The 16,901-nt window shown below is 35.2% G+C and overlaps 1 protein-coding gene across 3 annotated transcripts; it reads right to left on the reverse strand.

The window, feature by feature from the left end:
• Positions 1-428: 428 nt before the first annotated feature.
• On the reverse strand, positions 429-16,211 carry EMB2423 (telomere length regulation TEL2 family protein). Of its 3 annotated transcripts, XM_082909372.1 has the most exons (16): positions 15,821-16,118; positions 15,608-15,636; positions 15,436-15,538; positions 9,109-9,280; positions 7,710-7,895; positions 7,156-7,316; positions 6,523-6,563; positions 6,287-6,450; positions 5,591-5,805; positions 4,928-5,026; positions 4,310-4,845; positions 3,154-3,923; positions 2,874-3,072; positions 2,272-2,445; positions 2,035-2,146; positions 429-725 (listed from the first exon to the last, which is right to left on the reverse strand). In XM_082909372.1, the coding sequence occupies exons 1-14, from the start codon at positions 16,014-16,016 to the stop codon at positions 2,287-2,289; spliced, it is 3,030 nt and encodes a 1,009-aa protein (XP_082765498.1). In that variant the 5' UTR covers positions 16,017-16,118; the 3' UTR covers positions 429-725; positions 2,035-2,146; positions 2,272-2,286. The 3 variants fall into 3 exon arrangements, with proteins under 3 accessions (XP_082765498.1, XP_082765496.1, XP_082765497.1); XM_082909370.1 differs by having other exon boundaries at positions 6,287-6,563; positions 15,821-16,211; XM_082909371.1 differs by having other exon boundaries at positions 2,035-2,142; positions 2,271-2,445; positions 6,287-6,563.
• Positions 16,212-16,901: the final 690 nt, after the last annotated feature.

A 16,901-nucleotide genomic window follows, 5' to 3' on the forward strand; every position in this document is an offset into this window, starting at 1 on the left:
AAATAAAAAATTCGAACAAGGAGATATTTGTAATTTTCCAAATCATATGGAACAATCTGTACTTCCAGCAAACCTCAGGGAGTGTATTTGTAATTTACCCAAAATTGAAATAAGAGGACATTTGTAATTTCTATAACTATGAGATAATCAGTATTTTACGTAAATTTTAGGAGGTATATTTTTAATTTACCCTAATTTTTACCTAAGCTTTTTCATGAACTAATTGATACGAAACCTAGAATAATTTTCTTGTTTTTCCAGACTGTTACGCAGAAAGATTGAAGAAACCAAAGGGTTGGTTCTCGAGTTCCTGTGATGCTTGCTATATTTTCTCCAAATTTTAAGGGAGATCAGTGTAATTTACTCAAAATTTAAATCTTACCTTTTCAAGCATTTCTTTCCAAGTTATCCATACAAACAAGGCATTCTTTATCTGAAAATTTTCAGGCGAGAACATGTTTTAAACATTAACTAGCTCATGAGTGAGAGTTATATACCACATCATGAAGTATATATTCATTCAAGCCCATAAGCGAGTTACAAAAGAGAAGCCGAAAATGAACCACATTGTCAGTTTTCACTAGCACACCCGAATGATCCAAAAGTTGCCTAACCAATACATATTGCTATAATCTCTCTAGCTTGATCCTTGTAAGTCTTCAGCACTGTCTCTTTAGCCAAGTTTCAAGTTCATATGCTAAAAAACTCCCAAGGAGCAGAGAATCCTGAAGGCCACAACAGAGATGCCACAGAGTCAATGATCAACATAATACAATGGAGAGTGATCTAGACCTCAAACAGTAAGTTAATAAAGTAGCATACTAAAGAAAGAATTAACTTATTTGTGACATGAAAGTGATGAAAATTAAGTTTAACGGGCATATTAAATGCAGGTATTTTCTTTTTACACTCAAAAGAGTGCAGCTGTTTTTCATTGGGACACATCAATTCTACACTAGTAAACAACTAGGCTAAATTACATGACTTAAACTAGATTTTAAATTTGCACGTAAATTACACATTAACCTAATGTTTAACATGTCAACAAAGCTCTAATGCCTCACAAATCTAGCAAAAAGAACTGACATGATTACATGCGAGCTGGATTATATTTTGATTATGGTTGGCGAGGAAGATAAAATGGTCACAATAGCAAAGCCACACAAGTAAATGAACTTAAATAACGGCAATTTCATTTCCTTTTTTGACAGCCAATGTTGTTAGAAGCCTGGTGTAACTGCAAACTGAAATGAGATTATTTTACTGTGTTAAGACACTAAACCTTGTTAAAATCTTCAAATATACAGCTCCACCGTATTAGTCTGCCACCCATGAAATGGACAGGAATTGAAGATACCAGGGATCTTGAAAAAGCATTTTGATCAATTTGCACATCGTAGAATGCAGAGAAGTTGGTTTCAAGAAATCAAATTTGGATTGCAGAGTTTGAACTTGGATTTTGGAGGTCGAAGGCAGAGGCCACCAATGACATAAGAGGATACAACAGTTACAGCAGCACGATTGGGAGGTCAAAAAAGCAGAAGAGAAGACAACAATGCGTTTGTACCCAACAACAAACACCTGTTCATGCTGACAAGTGCCATATCCAACCCCAACCCAAAAAGGGAGAGAGAGAGAGAGAGGGGGGGGGGGGGGAGAGAGAGAGAGATCTTTTTGACAAGCTGCACCAAAAAGTCAGTGGTTTTCTTGGAAACATTAGTGACAAACACAGCAGAATTGAAGTAACATGGAAGGCCTAAAAATTTAAGTCTTGCACATGAGAATTATCAATGCCAGCAGTAAAGCAAAAATTTAAACGTCACATGCCAGCGACAGGACACAGAACTGTTTCTCTTTGATTGGCCAAGGATATGACAGATTCAATGCACTGTAGATCCAATTATAACAAAGATGATTTCTATATGAGCACGTTGTTATCACAGATACTTTCCAAAAAAAACAAAAAATTGTTGTTATCACAGATATCACTCTTATTAAGTCGATAGAAGTACTAAGCAAAATGCAGGATTCTACCCAAGTTTCCAAGGCAAACATAGTTAGCAGTGTCGGTCCATTGTACGATGCACTTCCTGTCAGCATTCCAATTCTTGGAGGGTTAAACCAGGACCCAAAGTATGCCATCCAGCTGATGTAGATTCACAGAAAAGTAAATTGGTTGAAATTAATTATCTGGCTTTTACTAATTTTTACAGCCCACGAACTCAGCATATATCCCACAATCAATACCATTGACTGTAAAGAAATGCTTACCAGAGGCATGATGAATTAGTATTCCACATTTGATTGAGGAATTTTAATTATCCCCTTCAACAGATTGGAAGGCATATCAATGCTCTTAGCCTTAGATGTGCTTTCTACTGACTCTAGTGCTCGAGAAGCTTGAAGGGCCATCTCAGCATGGAGTTGGAGACATGTTACAGCCAGCTGAAATTAAATCGTCCAATTGGTCATGTCAGAATCGATAATTAAAACTTCTTATCAATTTAAATCAACGATATAAATGAAAACAATAAGTTCAGAAACATTGTGCTAGAGCAGCAATGCCGGTAGAAAAGAAAAAGGCCAAAATCCTGTTTCATCCCCTTTAGTTGCCAACAATGGAAGTTTTAACTAGAGTTATTTCTGCTCAAACCCAGAATAAAATTTCCATCCCTCACCTAAGTTGCAACGACATCAATTAATGCACTTCAAGTTCTTTGGTTATGCTTTAGTTGGCAGAGGAATTTACAAACATCTTCACAAGTTCAACCATATGAAATGTGCACCGTAATGTACAAGCGGAAAATGAAGTGGAAGATCGGAAAAAAGAAGCATGATCTGATCTTCCATTCAAGTGGACAATCTATCCTTACCGTGTAGCACTCTCTATCTGTGTCTGACTCAGCTACACAAAGTGCCCATGTGCGAACCCACTCGAGCCCTTTAGAAATTTCAGGACTCCCTTCTATTAACGAAGATGCTACATAAGAGGGATGAAGGGCCACCAATATGCAAGAAGCTGCAAAAAGGACAGATCTTCTGACATATGCTTCCGCATGTTGACATATCTCCCTGCATGACAGCAAGAGCACAAGGTTCAGTAGCAGATGAATTAATAATGTCTGCCAATGGGTGAAAATAGATGTTTAGTACCTAGAGCTTAACATATCAATAAGGGCAGGAGCTATGGCAGATGCTTCTGGATGCATGGCTGTGCATTTCATACAAACACCAAGCATATAGATGAGTTTCCCCAGGACAATAAAATCCCGACCAAGCAAGTCAATGCCATGCCTTTTCTTATCAAATCCCTGCATAGCTGGAAGCATAAATGCTGCAGCATATTGAGGAAACTTATTCTGGGACCATTCCATCTGATGTCCTTGTATATTTGCTGATCGGAAGCTCCATCGGCGTGTCTTCCCTCGCTTGATTTGACCTGGTCTAGGTGGAACTTCTCTCTCATAGGAGTATGACCAATTCAATGGAGCTTCTGTGCCTGAGATCTCTTTCCAGGGACCAGCTCCAGGAGGCCCTATGCTACTGGGCATAAACCATGGTTGAGTCTCTGAAATGGTTGATATGAGATTCCTTGGCTGATGTTTTGGTTTCATAATTTTAGTATCAGCAAGTTCCAGTGCTGCATCTGTCATGACATCAAGCATCATGATTCGTTGGCCAATATCTACATGAGGTGAATATAATAGTTTGTTGAGGGTATCAAGAGATTCGAAAGGAGACATGACAATCAATGCAACCAGCGCTTTTTGCCTCTTTTCTTCAGCTGATTCTTCTTCCCCTTCTATAGTTGAATCAGAGCAACGAACCTGTACAAGAGTTCTTACGAGATCACCTGCTAAATACCTTAATTCATCAGGCGACGCACGGACAAGCTTTTCAGCAACATAAAGAGCCCTTTCAACCTAATAAAATAAATAAAGATATAACTAATTAACTGGACGAATCATTTCCAGCCGAAATTTTAAGAGCTTTACAAGAAACTTAATTCATCTAATAAATTTGACAAGAACAGCTTGCTGATGACAGGTAGACTAAATAGGAGGAGGACCTCAATGTTGGTGAACTTGGCAGCCAAACCAACAATAGGAAGTGGAACCTTCAATTTCACTGACTCTTTCTAAAAATTCTATGAAATGGATTAAGATTATATATCATCTTATGTAAATTCCACCAAGGTAGATCTCTCAGAGGATCTCAATATATCGCAATCTAGGGAAAAATAGATTTTTTATTTTTTATTTTTTAAATATTAAAAGAGAAAGATAATCAATAAACTTGAACAACTTACACCATCTGCATCATCAGATTTTCTAAGTGCTCCAACAACATCAACCAAATGTGATAATTTCCTTTTCAAATCTGTGTCATCATCTGACAAGTCATACGGCTGTAAAGATGAGTCACTTGAAGCATCAGAATTCTCACTTGCACCATCATCATCTTCTTCTTCTTCACCAGAAACTAATTCCTTGTTTAATGTAGCTGGATCAATAATCTCATCAGGATCAACCAACTTAAATTCAGATAATTTACTCTTCCCAGCCTTGTCATTATTGCGCACCCGGCTGTTGGCCGTGTTGTTAAATTCCTTTTCAGATAACAAGGCACTACATGTTTTTACCTTGTTAATATCCTTATCTATGCATTGTGAGGTAGTCAGCATCCCTTTCACAGGGGTTGCTAACCCAAACTCCCAGTCAATGATCTCTCCACTGCAGCTATCATCAAGATACAAAGGATTTTCAGGATCAATTATTTTAGAAAATACTAAAGCAATACTGCTAGCCATTCTTCGAACCAAATGGGCAGGGTTCTCCAACCTACCTGTAGCAATTAGAAAAAGATGTAAGAGAAACATAATCTGACACACAGCAAATACATTAAAGGCGGGTGAATAAGATTTTACAGCTAACTCCTTGAAGAACTGAGCGCATCACATCCTTGGTTGCATCTAAATCTTCTTTTGACATCTTCTCTAGGGAAAGGCCTAGAGCTGCCGTTACATCTGAATCTAGAATTAAGGGGCTTATGGAACCAAATAATCGCAAAATGCAACAGATGAACAAAGCCTTCTCTAAAATATTTGGAATGTTTGTAACTGAAAAATTGAAAAGAATTTTGTGTTTTCTTCTTTTCATTTGGGAGGAGGTTGTCTGTAGTTGAAACATACTTGTAAATATGACGGGTTTTTTGTCTTGCCTCCTTATCTATGTTACATGGACTCTTTCAAATGAATGAAGTACCCAAGCCTGATACTCGACACTTGGGTAAGGGTATGTCCCACCATGTATAGTGGATATTCATTTAGCAAGAAAATTTAGTAGTTCAAGTTTAACATATAACTATGCATAAAACTTCATATTATGCAGTAAATGCAATACGATACCTTGTAAACATTCTTTTACCTCGACAAGGAAGAAGTAAACTAAGAAATAAGAATATTTTGTCGTGTCCCGGTGTCTTGGTCATGAGAACTAGATAAATCCAACATTCACCCGATACCCATACCCGAGTCCATGTAACATAGCTCCTAATCATAGGGATTCTCTCTTATAACTCTTGAGGATACAAGCTTGCTGCTCCACTGGGGTTGATTGCACAAACTCTCTTTCGGACCATACCACTGCAAGATGCTGTGCTGTGTCTAAGAGATGACGAGAATTATGTGCTTTTGTTGGCAAAGCAGCATCAGGAGGTAATTCAAGAACAGCAAATTGAAGGATCCACCTCAGGCAACAGACAGGAAATACTTTCCAGAGTAGAAATTTTTCAACAAACATGGACCTAAAAAGAAAATTGTTGAAAATCAATACCAAGCATGTTGTATTTATTAAGAACTGGGAAGAACAATGGCTCTATTCTTTCTAAGTAATTAGAAAAAAATAAAAATGATAAATCTAACTTGAAATTCTATTACAATAGGCTTAGTTAGGTTCCTGAGTGTTATATGCTTTCTCTGCATATGCACATGAATGATGACTGGGTCCAAGAAAGCTGGAGGGGCCCACGCACATGTACAGATTGATAAACTAAATATTGACACCCATTATTACTTTCATGTGGATTTATGTATTTTAGAGTGATTACATTGATAAAGAGTTAATCTTGCTTTATAGCAATTCATGTTTCATGTGCAAAGATATAGCAAATTATAGTTAACTCAAAAGCGAACAATACACTGCAAAGTGAGAGTAACAGAGAAAAGTGCTGGAAGGTGTTCTCAAACTCCCCATAAAGAAAAATGCTCAGAAACAAGTTCACTCACCTGAAAGGAGTCTGATGTTCATAAATCTGATGGAACAATATCCAAAGAATCCAGTAAGCTTCAACATCAGTTACACGTTCAGCTGCTAACTGATGTAATAGCTGTTCAGACAATCTTTCCACAGCATAGCGGTCTTTAATTGCCTCCATCAACTTCAACCAAAACTGAGAACCAGGGTTTGTCTCAAAGACTTTTCTAACAACCACATCAGCATTTGACAATAGGATGCTACGTACATGTCTAAGAATATGTGGGATCACTTGACTTAACAGCACGTCTGTGAATAGAAAAAGTTGGTACTATATTATGTTTCTTGACGGTATAAGGAAAAGAAACAAAAAACACTCTTCATTTGAAGGAAACACAATTTAGAAAAAACAGAAAAGTTTCGGCAGCTTGATGGCACCAGGTTATACAGTCATTGCAACATAAAGGTGCCAACGAGGTAGTTATGGTAACTCCTCATAACATAAGACAGTAGTAGATCACTTGCCACAAGGCTATAAACTGAGAGGGGCATGGGTGTTTGGGTGGGTTTGGGAGAGGTGGGGCATTAGGGGTATTAGGGGTATTTGAATTTTTTTTTTTTTTTTTCAAAAAGAGAAATACACATTTGATCGCTAATAGAGTCACCCCACGACTGCAACATGACATGACTTGTTAAAACTGCTGATAAGACACCAGAGAAACACACACGCGCACATGCACAGGCAAACACAAACACCAACAATACTTCTTTGAGGAAAACTTTGGAGTTGAAGTGATAAAATTAATTACACGAAGAAACAAAACATAGTGAAAGGGGGTGGGGGCACCTCAATAGAGATATGTCTAACACCAATTGCGGTACTTGTAAAAATCCAGAATACCTGCAGATCCTCGTCGACAAATACGTGCAAATGATTCTCCAACAAATAGGATGGTACCATCCAAGCCCATTTTGTTGAAGATAACATCTTTGCTGCTTAGATTCACATCCCATTCTTCTGCTCCAGCAATAAGTTGAATGGTAATCTGCTTAAAAAAGAAGCTGAAATATTCTGGTGAAGAGTAAACAATACCCAGAAAGAACCATGTGGAAAGAATGTCGTAGAAATGATTATGATGGAGAGTTACGACTTGGGGAGGTCTAGGGTTAACCCCTTCAAAAGTGCAAAGGAGGATGGAAACCTAGGGCAATGGAATCCTCTATCACCCAATGAAAACATCCAGGTAAACTCTTTCCTTTATAGACATGTTAATAGAAAGTAAATAGCATATATGTGCAATGCTAGAAGACAGAAATAGAACTCTGTTCAAGTGTGCAACATAATTTGTGAAAGTGCTTACTCAATAGATCTCTGTTTTAATCACACACACACACACACACAAGAACACAAGCATAAAACAAGAAAATCTTCAGCACAAGAAAATAAGTGGATACTGAGATGAAAGAGAACTGGAGGTTGTCAATTGTGCCTTGTCAGGAATAGATGTAATGAGTTGTGCCACCCTAGAGATTTTAGAGTAAAGCTGTTCAGTGCTATTATCTTTAGATTGACAAGAAACACCAAATGCTCGAGCCATCTGGAGTACCCCGTCATTCTCAAGTAAGCAAAGTGCAAGCAGTCTGTCATAAAGATAAAAAAAAAATATCAACAAACAAAAAATGAAAGACTACACACAAAAACAAAAACTAAACAAAAAAACAGTCGAGCATATTAGAGCTGTTACGTGACTTGATATATATTTTTGGACTCATTTCTTAAGCTTTTGGGACATTTGCTAATTCAACATTCCATTTGCATTTTTTCTCCGTTTACATTATGGTTCTCTCTACGTATGTCTGTTAGCATCTCTACCATCTTCACATGCAAGATAGGGTTGCGCATGAGAGAGGGTGTAAAACTTGATATAAATTGTTAGAGTCATTTCCCTAATAGCTTAAGCTTTTGGGACAATTGGTCATCTAACAAGAGCATCATCCAATATCTCTATGATTTTGTCTATTTTTATAAGTTATGAAGCATACAGTGCACATCTACACTTCAACACCAAATTTGAACATACTACGTTAAAGCAGTCATATATGATATGATCAAAAGCACATCTAGATGCACAGAAAAGAATGTCACTATCAAACATTATGGTGCTCATAAAAATAGGCTAACACCTAAGAAGCACACTTCTAAGTAGGTAACTGTCATATCTGACACAGTGTCGGACACTGACACGACACAACACAACACTTGTCGGACACTTCCTAACTTGTAATCCAATGAAAAAGCATAAAAGAATGTAATTTATACCTATTTCTCCTTACAAATGACAAATAACAAATATATAAAAATATATATTTTGCACATGTCCCCCACATGTCGTGTCCTACATTTTAAAAAAAATTTCATGCCGGTGTCATGTTGTGTCACGTACCCGTGCTTCTTACGCTAACACTGAGTTCATTTGCAAAATGCGGGTTTGACTGCAATATTGCACACATTTGACTCAAATTACACCTAATTTTGCTAATTTGTGCGTCAATCCACAATATGTCAACCTTGTAGCATGAATTAGGTGATTTAGGTTGGAACACTGCTATTATAATTTATAATTTTACTAAAAGAAAAGTGAGTAAGCTTATTCATCAGTTTTGTACTAGGACAATACATCAAATTTATGTGCCATTTACATAGCAATAAGAGACAAATGACGCGCAGCAAGAACTACACAGCTCAGTAATCAGTCAATCACTCATCACTCATCAGAGACAGCAGACTAGTAGTGGTAAATGTCAAAATGCAAGTTCAGCAATTAATGAAGACAAAAAAAATTTAATACACTACCTCTCAGCATTTGAGCGCACAGCCTTAATATCAAAACTGCCAATTCCATTTTGTAATAGAGAAGGAACTACAGTGTGAACAACTTCCATTGTATGCCCATTGACAAAGAACACATCATAGACATGTTTCCTTGCAGAAATGGGGAAACAAGCTAGCCAATTGGAAGCAACATCTGCAAATAAAATCAATTAATATTAGAAACCTTGTGCATGCATATAAATGTTAGTAAATCAAGAGTTTGTGAATGGCAGGAAAGAATGAAAGACCCATCTCAAGCACGTGAAAGAACTTGGAAGTTAGCAGAGGCAGCGCTACCCTTCCAATAGGGTATGCAATTGAACACCTTATATTTTGTTTTAATTTAATAAATTAGTAGTACATTATAAAACAATTCATTTTTAGCTTTGAATACTCTATCCCACTCCATAAAGCACCCAATGAACCAAACTCACTTTGTTGAACACCCACTCTACTCTATTGAACACCCAATTTCCAACCCACAAACTCATAAAACAATAATAGGATTACCATTTTTTATTACCACAATTTGTTTATCACTTTATGTGTCAACATTGTATTAGTTTAATGGGACTCACCAGTCATACTTGTTATCTATGTAATGTTGACATATGAGATAATAAACAAAACATGATAAGAAAAAATGTGATCATTAATGCTCTTAATATAAATATATATATATATATATATATTTATAAAAATGCCATCTTCAACTTGGTCGAAAAGTTTCACAAAGAAGAAAATAGGCCAATCCCCAACAAACCACACCGAATCCAAAGAGCTAATAAGCGAGTTGGGGGAAATTGGGATGAGGCTAAAAGTGAAAGAGCCGAGTGCCTACAATGGGAGTATTAGACTCCAAAGCTTGAAAGAGCTTGATGGATAGATTTCTTTTGTTCCGGATCTCCCAAGAGCTCTTTGTCAAGCATTCGCAAATCTATCATTCATTGAGTCCATTCGCTTTCCTATCTTTTGAAAGTACCATTGTATTCTTTTGTTTCCCCTAATCTAGTAAAAAGGTGCTAGCTAGACACCTATCAACCAACCATCCAGTAACTATCAGTACATATATGCAGTCAAGTTTTTTATATATTGAATCTTGTTTGTTTTTGTTTCTTCTGTGCAACATGTATAACTGTCTAGACAATAATCCAATGTAAATGTTTCCCCCCCCCCCCCCCCCCTTCTATCCATGTTTTTTATTCCTTGTCTCAAATCTTATGCTTATTCATGTTCACAATTTATTTAGGAACCAAAAACTTACTTTATAATCACTACACAAATTAACCATAGAAGAATCTATGAGAAAAAAGTCTCATCTTATAAGGCTAGTGATAAAGAAACAATATGTTTACGTAAAAGTTATTATATCTATAGTTTTTAATTTAATTTTTTTTTTTTGAAGCAATGGTTTGAATATATATATATATATATATATTTATGATTTGAGAATTCTAAATTAGTAGATTTATAGTTTTTAAATTTTTTAATGTCTACCCTAAAAAAAATTCCTGTAGCCACCACTATAGTTTAGTACTTAAAAATACAAGAAATCAATCACGATCAAATTCTCTAGGTATAGTGTAGCACCCGAGGCATTCTTTGGTGACATAATCGTATATTATCCATGTTTGTTTGCTTTCCATCTTGTATTAGTAGTCTTGATAAGAAATTCTTAGATTCAAGCTTAAAAATACAGGTCACAATTTGAAGACTTTGAATATGTGAACTTCCTTATTTTGTGTTAAGAGTTAGGGAACAGTCTTCTATTGAACTTAGTGTGTTAATAATAATATATGTTCTAAAATCCTAATCAAGGTTCTTAATGGCTTTGAACTAATGTATTAGCTGATTTCAATAATTATGTAAAACCTTAATTAGGTTAGTGGTAATTAAGCAGGATTAAGTGGGATTAATTATGTTATTTATTTGCATTTGATTAATTAGGACTAAAACTTGATTAGTTAGGTTAATGAAAGATTAGAAGAAGAAATGAAACATAAACACACCTCCCTAGGTGTTAGGACACCTCTAGCTTAAATAGATATACTTGTACCTATGAGAGACAAGTGTCTCGCTCAAAATATATATATAACAAAAAAAAAAAAAAAAGGATTTAGAGAGAAAAAGCTGCTGGAGCAAAAGAGAGTAGAGGGGATAGAAAGAAAGACAAAAAAGGAGAAAAGCTCAAATCTTGACCCAAACTAGTCTTCAACTTGGGAGTTGTTTGGCATATGCTACTTTAGCACATCTTTTTATTTTTTATCTTATTTGGGTCACATCACCTCTCTACCACATTTTACATCTTTTCGTAAAAAGTCAAAAAGTATTCTCATCCCAAAGGTGAGAATCTTACTCCTACATCACTCCATGATCATTTAATTGGAGGAATTTGTATTGAATATGGCTTTGAGAAGAAAATAAGTTTAGATGTTGGTTTCATTGAAATACAAGCTTTGGATTTAAAATAGTCTCAAGTTTTGTGTTAAAATGAAATTCATGGAGTTCTTCTCATTTCTTATGGCTTTATAATTGTGAATTTTATATTTTTGGACTTTGGAACAAGATTATAGTTAAATTCCAGGGGTCAATCGATTCTTGAACATTTTGCCTTCTGCCAATCAATTGGGTAATCAATTCTAGACCATTTTGTCACATTTTCTAACAATAGACTTGAAACTTGTTTTAAAGTATATAGAAGTTTCCAAACATGATTTCAAAATCTAATTTTTCTAAAACCAACTTAGATTGAGGACAGAGATTCTTAAATTAAGTCAATCACTTAAATTTTGCATAATTAAGCCTCGTACCAATTAGCATTGTTTCTTTATAATTTGTAGGCCAATAAATCTTGTGAATTAACCTACTTTCAAGTATTTAAGGTGAATAATATTATTTCAAAATTATATTCAAACTATTATTTTGGAATTTAAATTGTATTATGTTTCGGTTTGCATTGAAATGCTTTGATAAGAATGAAATGTCCTATGTTTATGTATCAAATAAACAAAGATGGCATCTATCCAATTAGTCCTAGGTACTATGGGACAGTAAGCATGCTAGTAGTGGTGTTATTGAGATCTCCTTTGCCACCTATGGGTGGGTTCGTCTAATCGGTGCACACGTTCTAATGGATGTTACATACTATGACTTGGAAATGTGATACTCTTCAAAAAGATATGATTTGAGCTTGCTTGACCTTTATAAATGAAATGTTATTGCTTTGAAAAACTTGTTCTCATTTTACCACTTTGTTATAATGGGGTGTTTTGGGAAGATAGTAAAAAGTCACTTTTTGACTTTTAACCAAGTTTTTGGCTTTTTTACACAAGTGATTTGGGAAGTTGGTAAAAAGTTGCTTTCGGATTTTTTGATTAATATTTGTTTATGATGTCAAATCACAATAAAATGACCAAACTACCCTTATTCAATTTAAAATATTTACAACTTTATCCATGTAGCACATCTTGACCCATGAGGGGTAGAATTGTAATTTCACCATTGGCTAAAAACCAACTTTCCAAATGTCTTTAAACTCAAAAAAGTCAACTTTTAGCTTTTGCTATAAACTCAAAAAAGTGGCTAAAAATCAAGTAGCCAAAAGAGGCCAATACTATTCATTAGGCTACGGCTCACTGATGTAGAGCACTTTAGAGAAAAAAGGGAGGAGAGGAAGAAGAGAACCACAACCCTATTACAAAATGGCCACAACCTGTAACACTCAATAATATTCTCAAAGGTAAAGATTACATAAAAAAAACCTAATATTTATAGGCCTGAAACCCTAAATAAAATAGAAAACAGAATCCTATTATTATTTGGAAACTAAATCCTAATAAAATTAAAAACTAAATATTAATAAAACTTCTGACTTAACTCTAATTAAGTTACTAAATAAACACAAATATTACAAATTATAAATAAAATCTCCACCAACAAATGGTGTGTGCCCGTTCCACATCACTTACCTCTCTCCTCTATACGCATGTAGGTGATGAAGAATAAGCTTAAAAAGACCTTATTTTTGTTTTTGTACATACGTAATATAGCATGGAAGCTATGTTTGAAGGAGTTTTGAAGGTGATGTAAATATTTGGCTTTTGTAAATAAAATAGGTCCTCTTGTAATGATTTGTGTCCTTTGTAAAGTTCAATACACTTTGTAATGTATGTACTTTGGAGATGTTTTTGAGGAGTTAAATGAAGAAGTTGAATGTTTCATCTCATATACTTGTACACATGCTCTAAATGGATTGTAAAAGATTAATTGAAATGCCTCTACTTATTTTTCCCCAATTATTATTCAAGTTTATTCATGGTTCGGTTTGGTTAGGCCTTTGGTAGTTGAAGGACTATTGACCTGTCACCACACTATTCCAGTCGGATGGGATAGGATCGTGACATTTAGAATATAGAACTCTTTCCTCCAATCAAATGGCCAACCATACATGCCTTTGCGTGCTCAAAATGACCATCCATACATGCCTTTGTGTGCATGACACGTACATATATACACCATTAAGATATAAAACATTTACACATAATCTTATTAAAACTTTATCCAAGTTGTACGATATGTGGGCATTGTTAGTTGCCTCAAAATATATACATACTTAAATTATTTCTACGAAGTTTTCTAAATCTCCTAAGTTTGCATTTTAAGGCCAAAGTTTTGGTTTTGTTCCACTTTTTAAAGCACAATCAGCAACTACAACACAAGTCTAAAATCCTTTTCGTGTATGTATTCCTTTAATAATAAAGAAAATTCTAACAGAAATTGACACTAGAGATGACACAAACCCTGTGTGCACTGTAGACCATATAAAAGTATGTTCCCAAACTAATTACAAAGGTAGAAGCCCCAAAGAACTTACATTGCTGAAAGAAGTCCTCAAAGGTGATACTTCGACATGCCAAGTGTTGTAAAAGTTTTCTTATAACCATGCTAGATATTCGAAAAGAGTCTTGATTGTCTATGATAGTTGAGTACCTCAACGGATGAAGGATTGTGTTGATCAAAACTCTCCATAGCGAGTCAGATACTCAAGAAACCTATGTACTTCGTTTTACTACTTTGGGTAATACCTCGAGTGCTTGAGAAATTCTTATAGGGGCCAAAGGGGCCTGGCTATGGTTTTAAGATTCTCTATTTGGCTCCACCATGAGCATCACTCCCAAAGTCATTCTAGTCCATCAATCTATTAAGATCATCTCTCAAATCTTAGATAGTTTGTAATCATGAGCACCACTCCAGAAGATGTTTTGATCTTTATAATTTATTATGAAAACTACTGCAAAATCCTATGCTCACTTGAGAGCACTGCTCCAGAGGCAATGTATTCTTATCACTGTCAAAAGCACTGCCTCAAAAGAGACAGATGTTCTCCCCTCAAGCAGAGAAATAGCACCTCATTCTCACCCTATATGCACCCAAACTGTGCATCTGCATTGATCGGATGGCATACGAAGGGTGTCATTCTCTTCGACACCTAGTGCTTGACCCATATAGTCTGATCTCTGAATCACATTACGGACTATTTGGGATGTTGGAGACACTTGTCTTGTTAGCTAAGGGTAAGGTTCATCAAGGTGTCAGCAAATGTCTTTCCCTCAATGGGGGGGCATCGCTTCAGCTTAACCTGGCTGGTAAGAATGGGACAGCATCCCGACAAAGTCAAGGCAATAAAATCCTTATCATATAACCCTAAAGAGAGTCCTAACCTAACCGTGACACGAGATTTATATCAACACAAGTTGTACTACATTTTCATGTTATCTCAGACCCTTTTCTAATAAAAGGAGGGCTCCTCTCCCCGATTGGATCATCAATGCATCACATCACATATTGTGCCTACACTTCCATGCTCTCTGATTCATGCTTACCTTACTTTTCAGCCACAGTAATCTCTAACACTTTCAACTCTTTATTTGCAATATCCATCTCTCAAGTTCGATTCCTGACTCTCTACATACATAATATAATAAACAAACAATAATCCAAGAACATCTGCAGAATCCAAAAACCCTATTCAAATAAGGATAGCCCTTGCTAAATGCAGCTATGCAAGAACTGAAAAACTTGTTCTTCACTTTTTGAATTGAATCTTCCATATCAAACTTCTTTCACATGTTTTTTTCCATTTTTTTTTTTTGGTGGCTGATTTTATGCTTCCTTCCCAATCATACAAAATAAAAAACATCACATTTCTAAATTATGGGATAGCTGAATTACTTTTCTTATTTCTTTCATTTTAATTATTTATTTATTATTTATGGGGGTTAGTTGTTTTCAATATGACAATCAACTTACCATATAACAAAGCCCTAGCCAGAGTAGGAAATGCAGCACCTTGATAGAATACCATCCAACAATCAGTCCTCTCCAGTTCAGAAGGGACTTTGGCACTAAGCACCTAACGACATCAAAATCAGATATTACTTATATAGAACAAAAAATGGAGTAATCAGATATTACAACGCACCTGATCTCTATACTGTTGATCAATGCTACCTATAAGTTCAAAAACAAACAGACCAATAAATCTCATCCCAATTTGCTAAAATCAAAGAAACTGAAATAAATTCAGAAAAAAGAGCTACACGGGCTACATAAACACTCAAGGAAGGATCTTTTTCTTGTCCTCAGTTTTCTCGGCAAGCAAACAAAAATCAACGGAGTTGTGTTGGGAGGTCACCTGAGACGGCATGTTGTGAGTCGAGAGGAGGGAAGAGAAGGATGACGAGGGAGTGGAGGGCACAAATGACTTCGTCAACGTGTTTGGCTTCCTTGATGAAGGCGATGACGTTCCCAACCTTCTCAAGGATCGTTGCCTCCAATTCTCTGCTACTCTTCTTCTTCTTCTCCTCCTCCTTCTTTGATTCCACCTCCATTGCTACTCTTATGCACCCACCCACCGTCTTCACCGTTACTGCTCTCGGCTATTCGTCTCTATAGCCCATTTTGGTGAGTGGGCTATTTTTGTACGTCCCAACTTTTAATGCCCTCTTTTATTAAAAGAAAAACAAAATTAAAAAGTCAAAAAAAATTAATTTTTAACCATCATCTTAAAACATTCTTACATTTAGCTAAATAAATAATTTCCAATGAAATAAAGGCAGGCTAATACGTTACGGTCATGTTTGATTCATAAAATTAAAAGTGAAATATTAATAATTTTATTAAAATAGTATGGTATTCACTATCTAATTGAATTAATATCTATTTGATTAATAATCTCACCCCTACTCCATTACTAATAATCCTACAAATTTGTTGAATTAATTATCCATTAGATTAATAATCATAAACCAAAATGTTAAAACAAACATAGGATAATTGAGCTCACGGATTAATAATCTCAATCTCATATTCTAATCCACCCAATCAAACATGCCCTGTGAGTAATGATATAGATTTTAAAAATTTTATCAAAAGTTCTATCAAATGTCTTATATGGGTGTGAGATCCACACAATATGGATCTCATGTGGGTCTTACACACATGTGAGACATTTGATAAAACTTTTGATAGAATTTTTGAAATCTCAAGCATTTTTGATAGGTTATTAATGATTTTTTTGTTAAATATTATTAAAAAATATGATTAATTATTAATTTTCATCCATAGTTTAAAATTTTTGTCATAAAAATATCACTAATTATAAATTTTAGTGACATTTTAAAAAAATGTCAAAAATAACATGTCAATAATTTTCAACTTTCAACGATAATGTGAAAAATTTGTAATAGAAAAACATAATAATTTATGAAAATCGT

This window comes from Camellia sinensis, chromosome 15 (assembly GCF_055761805.1).
Source record: "Camellia sinensis isolate YWXY chromosome 15, ASM5576180v1, whole genome shotgun sequence".
Taxonomy (NCBI): Eukaryota; Viridiplantae; Streptophyta; class Magnoliopsida; order Ericales; family Theaceae; genus Camellia; species Camellia sinensis.